Raw genomic sequence first — 18,340 nt, forward strand, 5'->3', positions numbered from 1 at the left:
CGTACAGCTTGTCACTTTGTGCTTCTGAAAGAGCGGGAAGGCTTGGAACCTTTCCATGGCTGAAGGTTTCTGGGCTGCAGCCAGCGCTGGGGGACAGCTGGGAGCGCTTTTCTCCAGAGCAGGTCACTCACAACAGCCTCCTGTGGCTGCAGCAGCACAAAGGTCATCAGCCTCTGGAGAAACACTTCACTCAGAGTTCCTTCCTTCCTTCAGGAACATCCCAGCTGCAAAACCACTGCTCTTGCTCTGATTGGCCTCCAAATTCTTAACTAATTCTGTGCCACCATATCCCATCTATAAAACCCATCCACTCATGAGGTCAGGCTGGAGCACACAGATGTGCACACATACACTCTTTTCAAGGCTTAATGCTGCATAGAAGGAGAAAGAAGTAGAAGGAGGCAAATCCTCATTTTCAATAAAGAAAGGAGTAGAGCTTCCTGGGATCATTCTGCTCTTGTCTCTTCTTTCTTAGAGTGATTGCTGTCTTCTTCTTGATGCTTAGCTATAAAAATCTTTTCTAAGGACAATGAGGACTGCTTGAGAGAGCTGGGGTTGTCCAGCTTGAGGAAGAGAAGGATGTACTAGTAGTCTGGGCAGGTAAGTAAGTGTAGCAATCCCTTATCCCCACAGTAGAGGAGGAACAGAGCAGCCATTGGGTTGCAGCTGCTTTCTAGAGGCTGCACGACTTCCTTGTTCAGCCTCCACAGTATTGTTCCTTGTGATGTTCCACCCTTGACACTTGGGGGCATTGGGAAGACCTGAAAAACCTTCATTACCCCTCATCACCCTAGTACTCCTACTTCAGATTCCCTTCCCTGCTAACACCTTCTCCAAAGCTTGGAGGATAAGGGAGGCAGGAGAAACCCCACCCTTCCACGTTCTCACCCCGCTTCCAACCCTTGTCCAGCTGCCCTGGAAAAGCAGTTTGGTGCCCCCCGCTGTTCATTGGGATGAGGTGGGAAGGGAGTGGGTGAGACAGGCAGGGAGAACGAGAAATATTACAGCAATTGTCATCCCAACCAAGGAGTCATAGCGGCTCCGCCTTCAGCCAGCGGCCTCTGCTACAGCGCTGCGGCTGCGGTGAGGGGCGGAGGGACCCGAGGGTGATCGCCGAGAGAAGTTCCCTCTTCCATTTCCTCCCTCCTTGCAACCTGCTGTTGATACCCACATTTGCCCATCCCTCCCTGCTGTTTGCCTTGGCCTGACTTCCCTTTGCCTCGGGCACCGTCCTCGCCACGGGTCCGGAGCCATGCAAGCCATCAAGTGTGTGGTGGTGGGAGACGGGTACGTACCCGGGGTTTGCGGGGGAGCGGGGCGGGACAGCCCCTGACCGGGCACGGAGAGTGGGGGATGCTTGTTGAAACTGCCCCGCTTGGCTTCTGACCTCCCGCTGCCTTGCTGCTACTGCAGACATGCTCTTCCTCCCTCGCCGGGGCAAGGCACATTCCTCTGGGAGAGCGTGGAAGAGGGCATTTCGCAGGGCATCTGCACGGAATGCTGATCGTGTGTCTGCATTTCCATCTGCATCCATGGGAAGCAGAGCAGGTCTGTCCCATGCACAGGAGGTGATGGTGCTCCTGCCAGATTCAACTTGTAGGCAGGAGGTAGATTTAAAACCCATTAAGATTTAAAACCCATTAGGTGCAAGTGCTCTCCTGCAAGTGAATGCTCTTCGAAAGGTGTGTGCTCACTGGGAATGACTGGGAGAGGGCATGGCACTCTGGTCCTGGCAAGATGTCTCTCAGGATCTCCATATTCAGCTTTTCTCAGCAGGTTAGCCCTGTACTGGGGCGTGCTGGAGACTGCTGGCAAGGACCCTCTGTGGGCACAAGGAGAAGAAGGTCTTTCCACTGAGATAGACACAAGTATAGGCCACTTTGGGAGTGGGAGTAACAAAACCTTGCCTTCACAACATGGTGGCTTCTCTGCCTGTGTCCCCTGATGCCTGGAAATGGCCTGATCCAAGCTGTCAATGAATTAAGCAGTCATCACTGCCTGAGACAGGAAGGATACAGTGGACAGAGCTTCTTCTTGCCCTGTGGGATGAGTAAATGCAAGGGAGGGAAGGAGGAGAGTCTGTGCTTGGAATGGAATAGCTTAATTCCTTTCCACCTAGAAGCTGGCCAGATGTCTCTGGGGCAGCTGTAAGGTAGCAGATGAAGAGACATTTGCAGCAGTGCTGCTCCCCACAGTCACTTCCTCCTTTAGACCTCGCCTGGGAAACAAGATGTCTGCACACATACATGTCAGACATGTTCTCAGGGGCTGGGGCAAGGGGGTGGGGAGAAGGCATGAGGAAAGACAAAGCCCCAAATAAAAAACGTAACCTCTAAGAAAGGCCCCCTGAAGGCTTTAAATTGGAGCTGGATTAACAACTCCACTGGGCACTGTCTGTTACCCAGCTCCCCAGCCCCCAGTTTGTCCCTCACACACAGCACCAGCTCTGCAGCCTTCCCTCGAGGCAGCATCCCCTCACATCATGGTTTACCCCACCACACCTGTGTTACCAATAGTACACTGTTATTATCAGTAACAGTCCTGCTTTCAACCTGTCTTAAATGTCTCCTGTCTCGTCATTTTGCTTCTCTGCACGCTGCACATCTGTGCACCTCTCACCATCTTGCAACACAGCCCCCATTGCTCTGAGCTCTTGGTTTACCACCCCTTACCTCCCTCCTGGCATGCCAGCATTGTCACCCTCTTGGCTCAATCCGAACAACCACAGGACCTTCTCCTATCACTCAACTCCTGTGTTCTCCCGTAGCTGTTCTCCCCCCATATCCTCTCCATCACACATCACTGACCTCTCAACATGCCCTGGGTTCAATGACAGGAGCCTGCAGATGCCACTAACCTCCCCATTGTGTTGTAACCTTCTCCCCTTCACTGACCCTTTGCACAGCTCTCTGTTCAGCCACACCAGTTCAGAACCTCCCCCTCGTCCTTGACTGATCCACTGGCAGGCCCACAGATCTCCTGAGGCATTTCCGACAGAGCTTCACCTCCCTCCATAACTCCATGAAAAGAAGGAAGCAAGCCACCTGGAGAAAGAGCAGGACTGAGAGAGGAGGATCTAAGAAAGGGGGGTGGCAGGAGGAAGAAACAAATGTCACAGCATGCTGAAAATTCAGCTTCCTCCTCAGCTGCCCTGCAGTCCAGTGGCAGAGGCAGGTGCCTTGTGACCAGGGTGCCTATCAAGGACACACAAAAAGGCAGAACTGCAGCCCTGTGGCTGGGGACTTTGCAGGTACAGTGAGATGGTCTGAGAGTCCCCAGCAGCAGAATTCCAACCTTTGCCCAGGAAAGACCTCCCCCTCCTGCTGGGCTGTGCTAGTTGGGGGAGGTTGCTGTCACCACCTCCATTTCCTGTGTTTGTAACTGAAACAAGGCCAAGCTTTCCTAGGCCTCACAAACCTGAGAAACAGCATCCCAGCAAGAGAAGGATTTTCTTTCCAACACTTGTCTTGGCTGCTTTATTTTCTTCCAATTTCTCTGCACTTCTTTTCCTGACCACAGGCTTCAGCTTGCCCACAACATCTTTCCCCACATGATAGCCTTATTGCTCCTTACCCCACCAATGCTCTCACCCAGTCTGGACTGTGCTGCTGCCTTGCACTCCACCCTGCTGCAGCAGGTTGTGGGTAGGCTCAGGGGAGAGGAAGCACCAGGTTCCAGCTCAGAAACACCACCAGCAGCCTCCATTAGCCATGGGGGCAGGCACCTTTCTGGCTCCTTACAGCTCTCTGTGCAGGTGTTGCTGCAGCTTACTGCAGGTGGGAAAGACTGGGCAAGTCAGTAAAAGTTGCTACCAGTCCCTGGCCACAGCAGCTGAAAAGCAGGCAGGAGTGCCTGTACTTGAGTGCTGGAGCTGGCATGGCAGTTTTGTCATGGCACACCAAGCCAATGCACCTGTCCTGGCTGTGAGCATGCCCTGCAGAATGGGCTCCCACCTCCATCTCAGAGTCATCTTTGTACTAGACCAGAAAACAAGCCTTCATGCTCAAAGACAACAAACATTTCTGGGCAACACCCTGTCTTTCTTCCTGCCAGGTTTCTAACCTGTGGTTGTGCGCTGTCTGGCCCTGTGAATGCGTTTCTGTTTCCAGGGATCTCTGGAGAGGTTAGAGGTGTGGAAGGATTGCCCCATCTCCATCTCAGCCTAGCAAGGCTGCCTGCACTTCCATGAATTCCTGCCATTGTATTCTTTCTCTTCCAGGGCTGTGGGAAAAACCTGTCTCCTTATCAGCTATACCACCAATGCCTTCCCAGGAGAATACATCCCCACTGTGTGAGTAATTCATAAACAGGTCCTGGAGTGGGTGGGAGGCCTGAAAAGCGGGATGTGAAGGGGCTCAGTGACCCCTTGTTGTGCACTCCATGGGTCACAATCTCCATGACAAGCAGAGGAAATCTGGTGAAGGTCTCTCTAACTTTGGATCTGTCACCTTTCATGAGAAGCAACCTTATAAAACCCTGGTATAAATGGGATATTTGGGAGACTCCAGCCAACTCGAGGTCTGTCTGCTTGCTAAGTTTACAAGTAGCAGATGGGATCCTGCTGGCCAAAACAAACAGGCCCTAGGCTACAACAGCTGGGCCAGATCCAAGAGAAGGCAGGTGGATGGACATGGGACCCCACTTCCTTCCCTGTCCAAAGCACTTGCTGTCATTGGAGCAGTCATAGATTCTTCATGGAGCAGAATCACAGCATTGGTTGGAAAAGGCCTCTGAGATCATTAAGTCCAACCACTAGCCAAGCCCTGCCAAGCCCTCTACTAAATCATGTCCCTTCTAATGTGCAGATGCCATGAACATGTTCAAAAGACCTTTGTGTTAGTTCCTCCCTATTACTGGTTTCCCTTAATCTGGGGGAAAAAGTACCAAAAGGACCAGGAAGTAAAATTTTCTAGGATAAGGGCAGGAACTTCTCTGTTGCTTTGTTATCCTTTTTTTTTTCCTACCAAGACTTTACTCCTAAGCATGCAATCCTGACAGTTGTTCTAAAATATTTCAAGCTTGCTTGTCAAAGGGTGATGGGACACATTGTTCCCAGTTCCAGCAGGGCTGCTGAGGAGCGCAGCAAAGTACAGAGACATGGATTCTTCTTCACTTCTAAGAATAAAACTAGGTTTTAGAACACAGAAGAAAAACAGGGGCTTGGCTCTACAGCAGGGACAGTTGTGGGAAGGATGTTGGGGGGAAAAATGGGAAAAGAAAGTGATTTGTGAACTTGCATGCAAGGTATCAAAGGTGTAGCTGCAGCCAGGCACCTGTCCAGGACAGCTGAATGAGGGGGAGGAGGTTGATGAGTGGGAATTCCATGAAGTGGAGGTTAACAGGAAAGCAGTGTCACCCAGCTGAGCTGAGCTGAGAAGAGCAATCACCAGCCTTTGCTCCTGGGTGCACATAGTGAATGAACCCCACCTACACTACTGGAAGGGCTCCCTCTTCTCGTGTTTGAGCCATGGCCTATGTCTCTGAATTTCAGATTTGATAACTATTCTGCCAACGTGATGGTTGACAGCAAGCCTGTAAATCTGGGACTGTGGGATACTGCTGGACAAGAGGATTATGACAGGCTGAGGCCGCTCTCTTACCCGCAGACGGTGGGTCACACTCCATGCCCCTCCTCCCTTCCTCCCTCAGTACATCTCCATCCCTCACTGCAAAACTCAACGTGTGCCATGGAACAGTGGCAGGGTTGTTACTGCCTCTCTCTGGCCTTTTATGAGAATATCTCTGTTGATAAACAACTGCCTGTAAACCAAAAGTTGAAAGATACCTTAAGGATATTTTGGAGGCTTTATCTAAACTCCTGTAACTGAGCTAGAAAACGAGACATTCAAAGACACTCTTGAGCCCAGCTGACACTGACTTTGTGTGAGGCAGATGCCTTACACAGCTCTGGAAAAAACCTTCTCTTTGTAAAGTTAAGATAGTTCATGGAATTTAAGAGCTGAGGCAGGAGCTTGTCACATTTCTGTGAACCCCACTCTCCTGACTTCTGCCTTTTAAGAGATATGATTTGTGGGCATGTGTTTGATCTGCTGCCTCTAGCAGAACAAATGAGTGCCTCAGATACTGTGTTCACCAGTCTTTCACCACAGTGACAGAGTGATTTCAGGATTTGAGGATCACCTTCTCTGGAGAATGTTGTTTCGAGCAGTGCTTTGGCAAGCTCAAAAAGACCTTGCTGCATCAGACATTAGTCTGAAGGTTGCCACTGCAGTCAAAAAGGTTAGGAATTAATTAGAAATTATTTGTTTGAGCTAGGTTCAGCCACCTAAGAATCAGACACCTGGTATAAGATGGTTTTGCCTGCAGTCAGTGCAAGTAGGTCTATTTCTCAACAGCATGCTTGCATCCACCCTGGGACATATCTGAAGGATAGGTGGAGGAATGTTTCTCCATGGTTTTTGTCTCTGATGGCATAGAAGTATGGAAGTGGATAGGCTGGATCTGGCACCACTGCACCAGCTAGGTGAAGCTGGATGAAATAGTTACAACCTTGATGAGCTGGTATGGTTTTGGTTTTGTTTGGTTTGCTTTGGTTTTAAAGGAAGTCTGAATTCTACCATGCCCAGGAGAATTGCTTACCTGGAAACCTAAAACTGCCTCCTCTGAGTCCTGTGTTTGTACTTTTTAGGCTGGAACTAGGTCTGTCTCAACTGTAGGCAAAATTACTTTGGCCTGAAAGCCCTCTGGTGTTCCGTGAGAAATGAGCAGGACGCTGTCAGGCCGTTTCCCATGAGGATGAGTGTGCCAACCACAAAAACCCTGTCCTCAGAGCTGACCATTTGGCTCTTCTGATAATGGTGGCTATGGTTACCGTGACTCAGGGGAGCAGAGATCCTTCTCTCCACTGGAGGCAAGAAGCAGCAGTCAGGACTTTTATATTATAGAGAGCTTTCCCAAGCACAAGCCTCTGCTGCAGAGGGAGGGTGCTGCCCACACAGACCTTCCCTCCCCTCCCTGCTCCTTCCTGCTTCATCATGCCATCCCATGCTCCCATCCTAACTCTGCACCATGGTTGTGTGCCTGCAGGATGTCTTCCTGATCTGCTTCTCCCTTGTCAGCCCAGCATCCTACGAAAACGTCCGTGCTAAGGTGAGACCCTCTCCTGGGCCACCAGGGGCTGAGGGAGGTGATGGTGGTCTTGCAAGAACAGTGGTTATGGCTGGGGACTGCCAGTAGGACATGTAGGTACAAGAAGTCATACCTCTTTTCTGTTAGTCAGAAACCTCCTTCAGATGCATTTTCTAGTTCATTTAAAGAAGGCAGGCAACTCTACCAATGGGCTAGTATTCATCTTGCTGGGCTATTGTGCTGTCAGATCACAGACTTATGTTCTGGTGGCATCTTTCAGCCAGGACTGTCAAAGCACAGACACACAGAACTGGTCCATAGGGAATAGAAGCAGGTACCCACAGCTTTTAGATGGGAAGTGCGGAAAAAAGGGAGAGATTGGTGAACAGAGGACAAAAGCATGTCCTTCCTACCACTTTAATGTTCTTCCCTGCGTGGGAGGGTCGAGGGCTGAGAACAGCTGGTGCTTTTGCATAACAAAATTTGAGCTCCCTGTCAGAGATTTTGCCTGAGGACCCAGCAACAGGAGTTGGCCTGGGCCAGGCTATAGTGCCAACAATGGATGTGAGAAAGGACAGGCTGTTAGCTGACATTTTTCAGGAGTGCCTCTTTGTTTCCCATGTGCATGCCCATATATGTGACCTCTTCTCACCCCTTTGGCATTTTGCTGCCTTGCTAGTGGTTCCCCGAGGTGCGGCACCACTGCCCAAGCACCCCCATCATCCTCGTGGGCACAAAGCTGGATCTCCGCGATGACAAGGACACCATTGAGAAGCTGAAGGAGAAGAAGCTATCTCCCATAACGTATCCTCAGGGTCTTGCTCTGGCCAAGGAAATAGGTAGGTGTTTGGGAGTCATCTTGGACCTACTGAAAGGAGAGAGGCAGAAGAAAAGGGCTTCACCTCAATTTAACAAGGCTTTTGTGGTGGTATCACACAGTGGTATCTCTGAGGGACACAAGGAGACACATGCAGGGTCATGGGACAAAATGCACTTCAGGAGACTCAGGAAGGAGATCTGCTTCTTGAGGAAAGCTCAACCCCTCAGCTCTCTATTTTCTGCCTTTCTCTGGCCACCATCCTCCACATAAACACATAACCACACACTTTCACATTCTCCTCCCCTTTTGCTCTGCTTACTTCTATCTGGGACAGTATTTTTTTCTGTGCAAGCCACAGCTGCACAGTGGGTAGAGGCCACTCCTCCATATCCGGAGAGGCAGAAGAGAGGTTTTTAACCTCTCAGGAAGAACTGCAACTGTAGTTTCCTGTCTCTACTTCTATCTGCTGGGGCTTATACATCCCAGGTACGGGTGTCCCACCCCACCATCCAGCTCTCCTCATCTGTGGCACACAGAAATGGGAGAGAGGGTAAGAAACACAGCTTGAGGGAGTTTCCAAGAAGGAGCTCAGCACAGGGAGTGTCTGGCCAGGATGACATGATCAGACTCACAAAATGGCTGTGCTCTGGCTACATGGGTAGCCAGTAGGCAAACCTAGGTCTAGTGCAGCTGGCAAGCTTTGCCCTGAAGTCAAGACTGTCTGAGTGAGTGAAATGTGTCTTGACAATGTGTAATGTCTGTGATCACCTGAGATGTGTTTATTCAGCTTGGGCAGGAGCCAGGTGCTGTGCTTTCTAGCGTAAGGAGCAGAAACCTGGGTATCCCCACTGCCTACCCCAGCTGCCTTCCCCTGCAGTGCAACAGCTGCTTTCCTCCCGACAGACTCTGTGAAATACCTCGAGTGCTCGGCTTTGACGCAGCGAGGCCTCAAGACGGTGTTTGACGAGGCCATCCGAGCAGTCCTGTGCCCGCAGCCCACCCGGACAAAGAAACGGGCATGCAGCCTCCTCTGAGCAAGTAAGTCTGACAGGCATCCCTGGGAGGGACACCAGTGGTGCTTTCCTGCTCCTGAACCCAGTCGGGGCCACTCTGTTCCTGGTGAGGCTGTTGGAGTGGGTCACCTTCAAGGAGAGAGAGGGAGAAGCTGATCTTGCTTGGGGAAAGGACAGAACGTGGTATGATGCACCCAGGATGAACTTCCCCCTCCTTTCTGCTTGACTGTGGGCAAGTTTGTTCCCATCTCTTGATGTGGGGCAGCCTAGAATTTTCCACATGTGCCCTTACAGAGAAGAACTGTCTGTTGGCTTCTGCTGCAGAGGGAACTACATACAGGCTGCCCTGGGGATGACCTGCCCTGAGACCTATGAGGCCATAGCCTTTGCCTGTAGGAAAAAAAAAAAAAGGAAAAGAAAAAGTTGTTCATTATTCATAGCAGTTTCCAGTGGCCCTTCCTCTTACCAAGCCCTGCTCACCTCAAGTGGTTTTTTGTGTTGTTCATTGGCAAGTGGCAGCTTCTCCTACAGGAGTCCTTTACTCCTCATGTTGTCTCTACCTGCCTCCACTTCAGTACAGGGCAGCAGAGGGAGGAGAGAGGCCTCAGGACAAGAGTCAAAGCTGGTCAGAGCCTGATGAGAGAGAAGAGTGAGAGCCTGCTAGTTTGGACCCTGTCCCTTCATACTCCCACCATCAGCAGAGCAGAGGGAAGGAAAGCAGGAAAATAGTTGAGCTGGTATTATGAGGTCTGTCATGTTTTTGGCTATAGATCCCGGTCTCATCCTGGTACCAGGAGCTGCCCAGCACACAGGAGAGTGATGGCTCCAGCAGCCCAGCGTTCAGCACCTTGGGGGTTTTCCTTCTTTTTCCTTCTCCCGGCTTGAAAGACTGCTGTGGGTCTGTAGCACTGGTTTGACGTTCACACAACGTCCCCGCTCTTGCCTCACCTGCCCAACTGCCCCTTCCCTTCCTTCCGGGCCCCTGAGGTTGCAATGTAGTGAATAAGATGTAATAAACAGACTGTACATTTGTGTCATGTCCTTGATGTGTCGCACCTCGGGGGACACAGCCCTGGAGCCGTGAGCAGTGGGGCGGCGGGGCTGGAGCTGTGCCCCTCCTCTGGCAGCCCCACGGGGAGCCTGGGGGCTGGAGGATGATTGCGAAGGTGCTGAGTTCTCACCTGAGCCCCCCGCATTCCTTTTGCCTTTCCTCTTCTCGGTATCCATGCGTTGAAAGGAAAAGTTGTCTCCCCTCTGTGCCACACAGAGGATGGGATGCAGGCCTCGGGAGGGGACACCTGGATGCAGACTCCTCTCCCTGGGGACTGCCCCCGCAGTTGCTGGGGACATCTTTTCACCTAAACATTGCTGCATTAATCCTTCTAAGCTCTGGCACTCTCTCACACTGCCAGACACAGGCAGAGTGAGAATAGGAAGGGGGAGGGCAGGGAAAAAAATTAAAAGGGAGGAATGAGTCACCAGCCCAGACAAATTGCCTCCAAGACACTAAAATTAAGCTGAAGAGAGCGGTCCCAGCGGTACCATGGATCTGGCAGCTGTGAGCACCTGCTTTCCTGATGCATTGCAGGGACTCCAGAGGAAGTGTTACAGGGTGGCTGCTACTGCCACTACTTGCAGGAGAGGGGAGGGCTCAGGGTGTGATGATTGGCACTGCAAAATCCTGCAGTCCTAGGAGGGCACAGAGAAACTATGGAGTTGAGCCAGATTACTGCTCCTGGATGCAGCAACACTTCTGAGCTTCAAAGGCTGCTTCCTGCACTGAGGAGGAGCATTGGTGATGCCAGGTGCACCCAGACACAGGGAAGCTCCCGAGGTACCCTGCTGCCAGGGAGATTTCTGCAATTCCAATTCACAGTCAGATCTGAATGAGGCAGTTAATTCAGTGATGTGACACTTTTCCTACTGATAAAGTTCAGAGCAACCCTTGGCAGGCACCCTGTGGCAGGGAGTTCCACAAATATCTGCACTGCACATGGGCTGCTGGATTAATTGCCCAGGCCCCACCCAAAGGTAATACAAATTATGCAGTGTAAGTCCAGAAGAGTAAAAATGAAGCCTCTGGTATGGGCATATACCTGTGAAAGGGTGAGGGACACAAAGTACTTGGAAATGGTATCTAACCTCCTTTAAGCATCCTAAGCATGACTCAAGGCAATATATTCCCAGCAGTTTATTATTTCTCTCCAGTTTTCAAGCCTTGGCTTTTACCTTTTCAGTCTGCCCCACCCCCTGTAACGTACAGCAATGCATATGATGTGTGTGAAACAAAATTCATGTATCTGCCTACCTGGGGAGGTGCACAGGCTGAGCTGTCCTCCCAGCACAATTTAAGCAGTTTGCACAGCCCCCCACTGGAGCTGAGGCAGAGAATGGGACACCTTAGAGCATTCAGGGAGTGATCTGGAGACCTGGAATTTGTGATGCAATGACTGTGCTTATGCAAGGTTAGCAGGACTGTGTAGAACTCTGCTGTTTCATGGCTGTTTCTTCTAACAAAGGAGCTTGGGGGTTTCTGCATGGTGCTACAGACAGCTGCCCTGCCATGGTAAAGAAAACCTCTGGGTGCTACCCATGCCATTTCTTTCCCACTGAGGATTCCTCTCTCTTCTGTGTCTCCAGACAGCATTGTGGCCAAATTCTGGCCTAAAGAGGCCTGGCAGATCTGAAACCCTGTACTGCCTTCATCAACTCACCTTTGGGCAGGACCAGCTGCATATAAAGTTGCCCAAGTAGGTTTGGATGCCAGACCCTGGCTGTGTTGTGCTCGAAGAGATCCTACTTTCTTTTGTTGAAGCTGGAATTTACCCTAGGGGCTCAAATGCTCACAACAACAGTGCCAAATGTCAAGAACTGGGTGATGCACAGTACAAGGAGTCACTGATGTTGGCTGCAGGGCAGGAAAGGGGGTGAGAATGACAGGGAAGCCCTTTGTGCAGGGAATGGGATGGAAAATCCTTCATGGGACAACTGCTCTCACAAAGATTACTTTCTTTCTTAGATCGATTTCTTCTGGGTCTATGCCTTACAGCAGAGATTAAATTTGGTAGGAAAGTTTGGGGCTGTTAAACTGGAACATTTTCCCAATGGAGGTGCAAAAGACAAGAGATCATGTGTGGAGCCAGGGAAGGGGAAGGAGTTGAAAGAGACAGTCTCCTATCTGCCCATCTGCCCTCATCTCCATCCATCTGGAGGTGCTCACAGGGCAGAACAGAAGGGAGAAGGGTCTGTGTGCTCAACATCTGCCCGATTTCTGAGCACCCTGCCAGACAGAAGGATTTGCTGTGTGCCTGCAGCTCCGAGCAGCCCCAGTCCTGCCTGCAAGACCTTTGGAACAGGGGCCCGTCTCCAGGGTGCCCCGAGGAGAGCCGAGCCGAGTCGCCCCCTCCTGCGTGCCCCTCTCCCACCACATCGCTGCTCTCTGAATCCCTCTTTTCTTCCTCTCCCTCTTCCCCCCACTGTCCTCAGCTTCTTTTACCGCACTCCTCATTCCTTCATCCTCCCCTCTTCTGCGCTCCCCTCATCCCTCTGCCCATCTCCTTGCGCCTCCCTCTCCCGCTTTTATTCTCCATCCCGGTATCTCCCCCCGCTCATCTTTGTTCTCCTGCCCTGCCGTCCATCCCCTGCTTCTCCTCCTTCTCCTGCCGGTGTTTCGGTGCGTGGCACCCATTGGCTCCCGCTGCCCGAGCCCGCGGATGGCGGGGGCTGCGCGGGGCACGGCCGCGGGGCCGCGGGGCTGAGGGGCCGCCATCCCGCATCCCTCCCGCGCCGGGCACGGCGGGGGCGATGGGCAAGCCCGGCCAGAGGGACTCGAGCCTCCGGCAGCGCCCGGCGGGGCTCGCTCCCCACGGGAGCGCTTTGCTCGTTCGCGCTTGAGAAAGGGGAAGGGGAAAAGCATGACACGGATTCTCCCGGGGAAGCGGAGGAAAATGTGCATCCCGACGACCTGTAAGTACCCGGCGGCTCTGGCCGCCCTTCCCGGATGTCTCCCGCGGGCATGAGTCCACGCAGAAGTTAAGTCTGCACTTCCAGAGAAGGAAACCTGCCGACCACCCCTCGCTCTCGACCCTCCAACTCTGCCAGTCCAGCCTGGTCCTTAGGAGAGAGCTCAGCCCCGAGGTGAGACGGGAGAGTCCTGAGCTGGAGCAGGGCCGTGGGAAACCGGGGGGACAGGAGGGGAGGGGGTCAAGAGAGGTGGTGCAGGTTATTTGGCTGTGTTGTCCCTCCCAGCTGCTCCCCATGGTTTGTTACCAGGACTAGGCTCAGCTTTCAGCATCCACCTCCTCCTCTCATTCAATGCAGAAATATATATATATATATACTTATCTTTTTCAACCTAAGGAAAGAAGTAGTGCCAATTTCCCATCTCCTGCTACCTCTCTGCCTTCTTCCTGCTCTCCAGCTGCATGAACCAGGCATATCCTGGTAGGACCTGTTAGAGGATCCCAAGCCTCTTGCAACAGGTGCTGTGCACATCAGGAGCAGATCCAAGGGGATGCCATCACACTGTCAGTCTGAGGCCAGTGTTCCTCACCAGCTCCTGCCTATGCATGTGCTGCCAAAGCCACCAGCAGAGTGGACCCAGACTAGGTGGAGCACTGGTGCCCAGTGTTTTTCCTGCCAAACTAGCCAAAATGTGTGACATGGCATTTGAGCTGGTCCATGGTACTTGACAAAGTTAGAATGGCAGCAACAGACTGCACCTGCTTAAAGATCAAGTTTCTCCTCTGCAGCTGCCTGAGCAGGAAAATGAGTTTATAGGAAATCCATGCTTTTTGTTGCACATCTTAGCATTTTTGATAGGGCTTCTGAAGCTACCCTGAAGCTGGATTTACTGTGTTGTTAAACAACACTTTGAACAGCTGGCTTTGAGATCTGGACCCCAGACGCTTCTCCAAATGCTTTAGAGCTCAACCAGAAGTATCTCCATCCATATTTGGTATTTGTAAGGCTCCAAATGTTTGGCCTTTTTCTTCTTTAAACTCTTTTGCATGCAGGAGGAACGTGCAAAGAGATTCCTGTCTATGTGATCATCTTTCAGAAGATCATCCTTTTATGAACATACTGTTCTGGCTTCTGCCACCTTTTGTGGGGATCTTTGTCCCTAGAGAAGTCATTGCCCTCCTCTTTTCTCCAACAAGTGTTTTGTTTCTCTAGAACAGAATTGGAAAAAATATCAGAGGAAACTGCCTTTAACTTAGAGTTTCAAATCACTTCCTATTCGGCTCATTCAGTGCAGCCACTCATGATGTGTGGGACTGCAGGACCCCATGAGATGGGCTTCTGGCAGGACAGTGTGTCACAGCCCAAGGCACCTGGAAATTTAAAAAAATCTAAACCATCCCAGTCCTTCAAAGCTCAAATGCTCTAAAGCAGGAAACATTTATACAATAGCCGGTAGAAATGGCCTTAAGATATAGTTGTTCAACTGTGTTTTTTATGGGGCCTCTCAGATGAGGTTCCTTCAGTGTAAAATTTAATACATCTGTGGGGTCTATTGGGTTTGCCTGTCTGGTAGCCAAGGAATCCTAAAGCTCAGGTCTCCCCTAGGGTTTCCAGAACTTGGAATGGCATCTACAAAACAAACAAACAAACAAGCAAGCAAGTAACAAAAACCCAACCAAACAAAAAAACCCCAAATACTGTAATATTAGACATTTGTGAAGAAAGTTGTGGTGCTACAGAAAATCACATCTGCAAGAAAATTCTCTGGAGTGTCTCTGGCCTCCTGAAAGTACTTAAGGTTGGGAGTTCTTTCCTTTGGTATCCCCAGTTTTAATTTCAATAGAGAAGAAGCTTCAGAGCCCTAAGAGATTTGTTGAGATGTGAAAAGGTGAGCCTCAAGGTCCCCATTCACTTCCACCAAGTCATCTTCCCTTCCAAGGACCTAATTCAGGGGGATATCCCTGTCAGTCCACACCTCCAGAAATTACTCCAGAGCTGGAGTAATCCTGAAAGAAACACAAATCTCCCCTGCATTAGGTTTCCAGGGTGTCTCTGGTCCACAGTGTGTGCTGGGCTCTGTGTTTCACATATGGAGCCTTGACAAAAGGCACATCCATCCCTTAACTGTCCCTTCTCTTCCTGCAGCTCCTCTCCAGTGTCAGCAGCGAGCTGGTGGTGGATGGAAAGCTTGTTTGCTCAAGGCTGTCTCTGAGTGAGCCGAGTGCTGTTTCCATGCCAAACCCTCGTGTGACACACAACTGGACTGCTCAGCTTAGAGAGGCTGGGACGCTGCTTTGGTGCTGCAAACAGGTGGGGCAGGCAAAGCCTCTGCCATTAGCAGTGTGTTGCAGCATGCAGAAGGAGAGGGAGAGAATGGCAGGGAGAACAGAAGAAAAAGAGACAAGGGGGACCTGGACTGATCCCTCTTGGTGTACCCAAAATTATCTTTCTTTTACTCTCAAACTGGCATAACACAAGCCAGCTGCCCTTCAGCTCAGGTGCTGAGCTAAGCCTCTCTGCTTGGATTGAAAGTGCTTTTCCTTCTCCTGTGAGGCTAACAATAACCTTGCCAGTCCAAAAAGAGCTTCAGCAAGCAGGAGAATAAATACTCAGAGAATAGGAAAGTCAGAGTTGGAAAGGCACTTTGTCAATGGATGTTTTCCCCTCTTTTGCTTGTAAACCACCTGCCACTCATAAATGAGAACCAGGCCCCTGGTGACCTTGTCCTCAGTATTGGATCCATTAGCAGAAAATGAAAACTTTCCCTGTCCTTATGCTAGTCTATTGTTCTTTCTCCAGAGGATCTTTTGCTAGAGGAGAGGCCCACATTGAGCCATGTCCCCGTTTGTCCCTCCATGTGCACTGTGCCTTGCAGGCCTAGATGGGTTTGATATTGTCCTAGATTTTCCAGCATCTGCTAGCATCCACAAACTCCCCTTGATTTCCCATGCCTATACCTAACACACAGTTAACGTGATGATTTTACCTGTGGCTTGTTCAGCTGTCGTATCCCCACTATCAATGGTTTTTTTCTCTTCTCTTCAGCTCCAGATTGCTAACTGATCCTGCAAGGACACTGCCCCTGCCCTTTTCCCTGCCTCTGCTATGGACGCTTCTGCTTTTAGCCTCCCCACGCCAGCAGTGTTGGAGGAGGAGAATGCCTCCAGTAGCTGGGCAGGCTTCACTATCCCCAACAGCTCCTCCACTGTCAGCCCTGGTGTAGTTGTCAGCGGTGTCCTCATCCCCGTGGTCTACCTCATTGTCTGTGTGGTGGGGCTGGCTGGGAATTCCCTAGTCATTTATGTGGTCCTACGGCACTCCGTGAGCGAGTCGGTGACCAACGTGTACATCTTGAACCTGGCCCTGGCTGATGAACTCTTCATGCTGGGCCTGCCCTTCCTGGCTGCACAAAATGCCCTGTCCTACTGGCCATTTGGCTCTTTCATGTGCCGCCTGGTGATGGCCGTGGATGCCATCAACCAGTTCACCAGCATCTTCTGCCTGACGGTGATGAGCGTTGACCGCTACCTGGCTGTGGTCCACCCCGGCAAGTCCTCCAAATGGAGGACAGCACGGGTGGCCAAGGCCGTGAGTGTAACCATGTGGGTGCTGTCTTCCATAGTGGTGCTGCCCGTGGTTGTCTTCTCAGATGTCCCTTTAGGGATGAGCACATGCCACATCCAGTGGCCAGAGCCTGCCTCGGTGTGGAGAGCTGGCTTCATCGTCTACACTGCCACCCTGGGCTTCTTTGGACCACTGCTGGTGATTTGTCTCTGCTATCTCCTGATTGTAGTGAAGGTTCGCTCCTCCGGCAGGCGGGTGAGGGCTCTGTCCTCCAAGCACAAGCTTTCAGAGCGCAGAGTGACCCGCATGGTGGTGACTGTGGTGGCCGTCTTCGTCCTTTGCTGGCTTCCCTTCTACGTCCTCAACATAATCAATGTTGTGTGCCCGCTGCCAGAGGAGCCATCCCTCTTTGGAGTCTACTTCCTTGTGGTGGTGCTGCCGTATGCCAACAGCTGCGCCAATCCCATCATCTATGGCTTCCTCTCCTACCGCTTCAAGCAGGGCTTCCGCAGGGCCATCTTCAGGCCGTCCCGCCGAGTCCAGAGCCAGGAGGTGCCAGCATGCCCCCCAGAGAAGATCGATGATGAAAGGGAAGAGGGTGAGATCAGCAAGATCACCAGGAATGGAAACGACAGGCAGGAGCGCCCTCTAAGCAGTGGGGAAGGAAAAAGCAATGAGCAAAAACCACTCCCCGAGGAGCCTGCGGGATGCGAAAAGAGCAGCAAGTTGCATGTCAGCTATTTATGATGAAAGGGGTGGTGCAGGGGAAAGCCACATCGGGACATGGGATCCCCTTCACCTTCTCTGCTTCCAAAGGCAATGGGAGATGATACAAGGGAATAATAAAGTCCAAGAGTAGCCTTAAAGATGAACAGGGCCCCATGATCTTGTGGAAGAAGCAAGGCATTGTTCTTGGCTTGGAAGAGACACCTGAGGTGTGTGTGGTACCAGTGTTACCAGAAATTGGTAAAAAATAAAACCTTCCTAATACTAATGTAGCGTTAAGAAGCAGATATTCTTTATTTGGCTGGATGCACAAGGGGATCTCTCCTTCAAAATATCATGCATGTTGAGTATAAAAAAAGCTCCCATTTATGTACTATATTTTACATACATGCTCATTAATTTTCCCAGTATAAACACACATATGATATTGATTTCCCCAAAACCATTAATGTATTTTCCCTCTCCTTTACACGTGTATTTTTCTGTCCTGGGAGTCTCTTGGTGGTCCCCTATGGCTGGTGACCCCAAAGTCATACCTGACTGCCTGGTGAACTGGTAAAAGTTGGCACAACTGGGCTGGTTGCTTTTGAGTTCTTCTTCCTACAGAATAAACATTGTGCAGCACCATAGGCCATGTCTTTGAAGAATAAGCAGCGTATTCGCCACCAGGAGCAAATGATTTTTCATCTGTCAACACCACGTAAAGAGCAGACTGCATTTAGGGAGAGCTGAAGAGGTGATGGGCACTGGGAGTACAGAGAAACAAGGTCAGCCCAAGAGTGATGATTTGCCCTTAGGTGATCCAGCTTTGGAGGGCATAGGCTGCCATCTCATGGTGGCACCTTGAGGAAGTCCCCAGATGGCATATACCACATGTAGGCAACCCAGTGCCTTGACTTATAAACATGAGAAGTGGTCTGCCTTAAAAGATGAACAGGAAAGAGAAATGTCTGCAGCAAAGATATACCAGCCAGTTCCATGCATGGCTGGCCCTTTCTTGTTCTTCAAAAAGTATTAGGAACAGATTTTCTGCCTGTGGTGGTCTGGCTGGAGAGCACTGACTGCTCAAAACCTCCTCTTTCTTTTCAGAGCTCTTATGGACTCTGGCCAGGATGATGAGACTTGCCTGGGAGAAAAAGTTCAATCATTTCTTTCCTACACCTCA

The 18,340-nt window shown here is 50.9% G+C and overlaps 2 protein-coding genes across 6 annotated transcripts; both read left to right on the forward strand.

Annotated features, from left to right (window-relative positions):
* The first annotated feature begins 1,172 nt into the window (after positions 1-1,172).
* On the forward strand, positions 1,173-9,954 carry RAC2 (Rac family small GTPase 2). The gene is made up of 7 exons (XM_054273152.1): positions 1,173-1,287; positions 4,220-4,291; positions 5,492-5,609; positions 7,048-7,110; positions 7,769-7,928; positions 8,813-8,947; positions 9,693-9,954. Exons 1-6 carry the CDS (start codon positions 1,253-1,255, stop codon positions 8,941-8,943), a joined length of 579 nt encoding a protein of 192 aa, XP_054129127.1. The 5' UTR covers positions 1,173-1,252; the 3' UTR covers positions 8,944-8,947; positions 9,693-9,954.
* A 2,400-nt stretch (positions 9,955-12,354) lies between these two features.
* On the forward strand, positions 12,355-17,443 carry SSTR3 (somatostatin receptor 3). 5 transcript variants are annotated; one of them, XM_054278567.1, is made up of 3 exons: positions 12,355-13,059; positions 15,031-15,195; positions 15,937-17,443. In XM_054278567.1, the coding sequence occupies exon 3, from the start codon at positions 15,991-15,993 to the stop codon at positions 17,194-17,196; it is 1,206 nt and encodes a 401-aa protein (XP_054134542.1). In that variant the 5' UTR covers positions 12,355-13,059; positions 15,031-15,195; positions 15,937-15,990; the 3' UTR covers positions 17,197-17,443. The 5 variants fall into 5 exon arrangements, with proteins under 5 accessions (XP_054134542.1, XP_054134535.1, XP_054134554.1 ...); XM_054278560.1 differs by lacking the exon at positions 15,031-15,195 and having other exon boundaries at positions 15,931-17,443; XM_054278579.1 differs by lacking the exon at positions 15,031-15,195.
* The last annotated feature ends 897 nt before the right edge of the window (positions 17,444-18,340 follow it).

This window comes from Melozone crissalis, unplaced genomic scaffold (genome assembly GCF_028551555.1).
Source record: "Melozone crissalis strain CALT ecotype California unplaced genomic scaffold, PUWL_Pcris_2 ptg000004l_1, whole genome shotgun sequence".
NCBI classification, from domain to species: domain Eukaryota; kingdom Metazoa; phylum Chordata; class Aves; order Passeriformes; family Passerellidae; genus Melozone; species Melozone crissalis.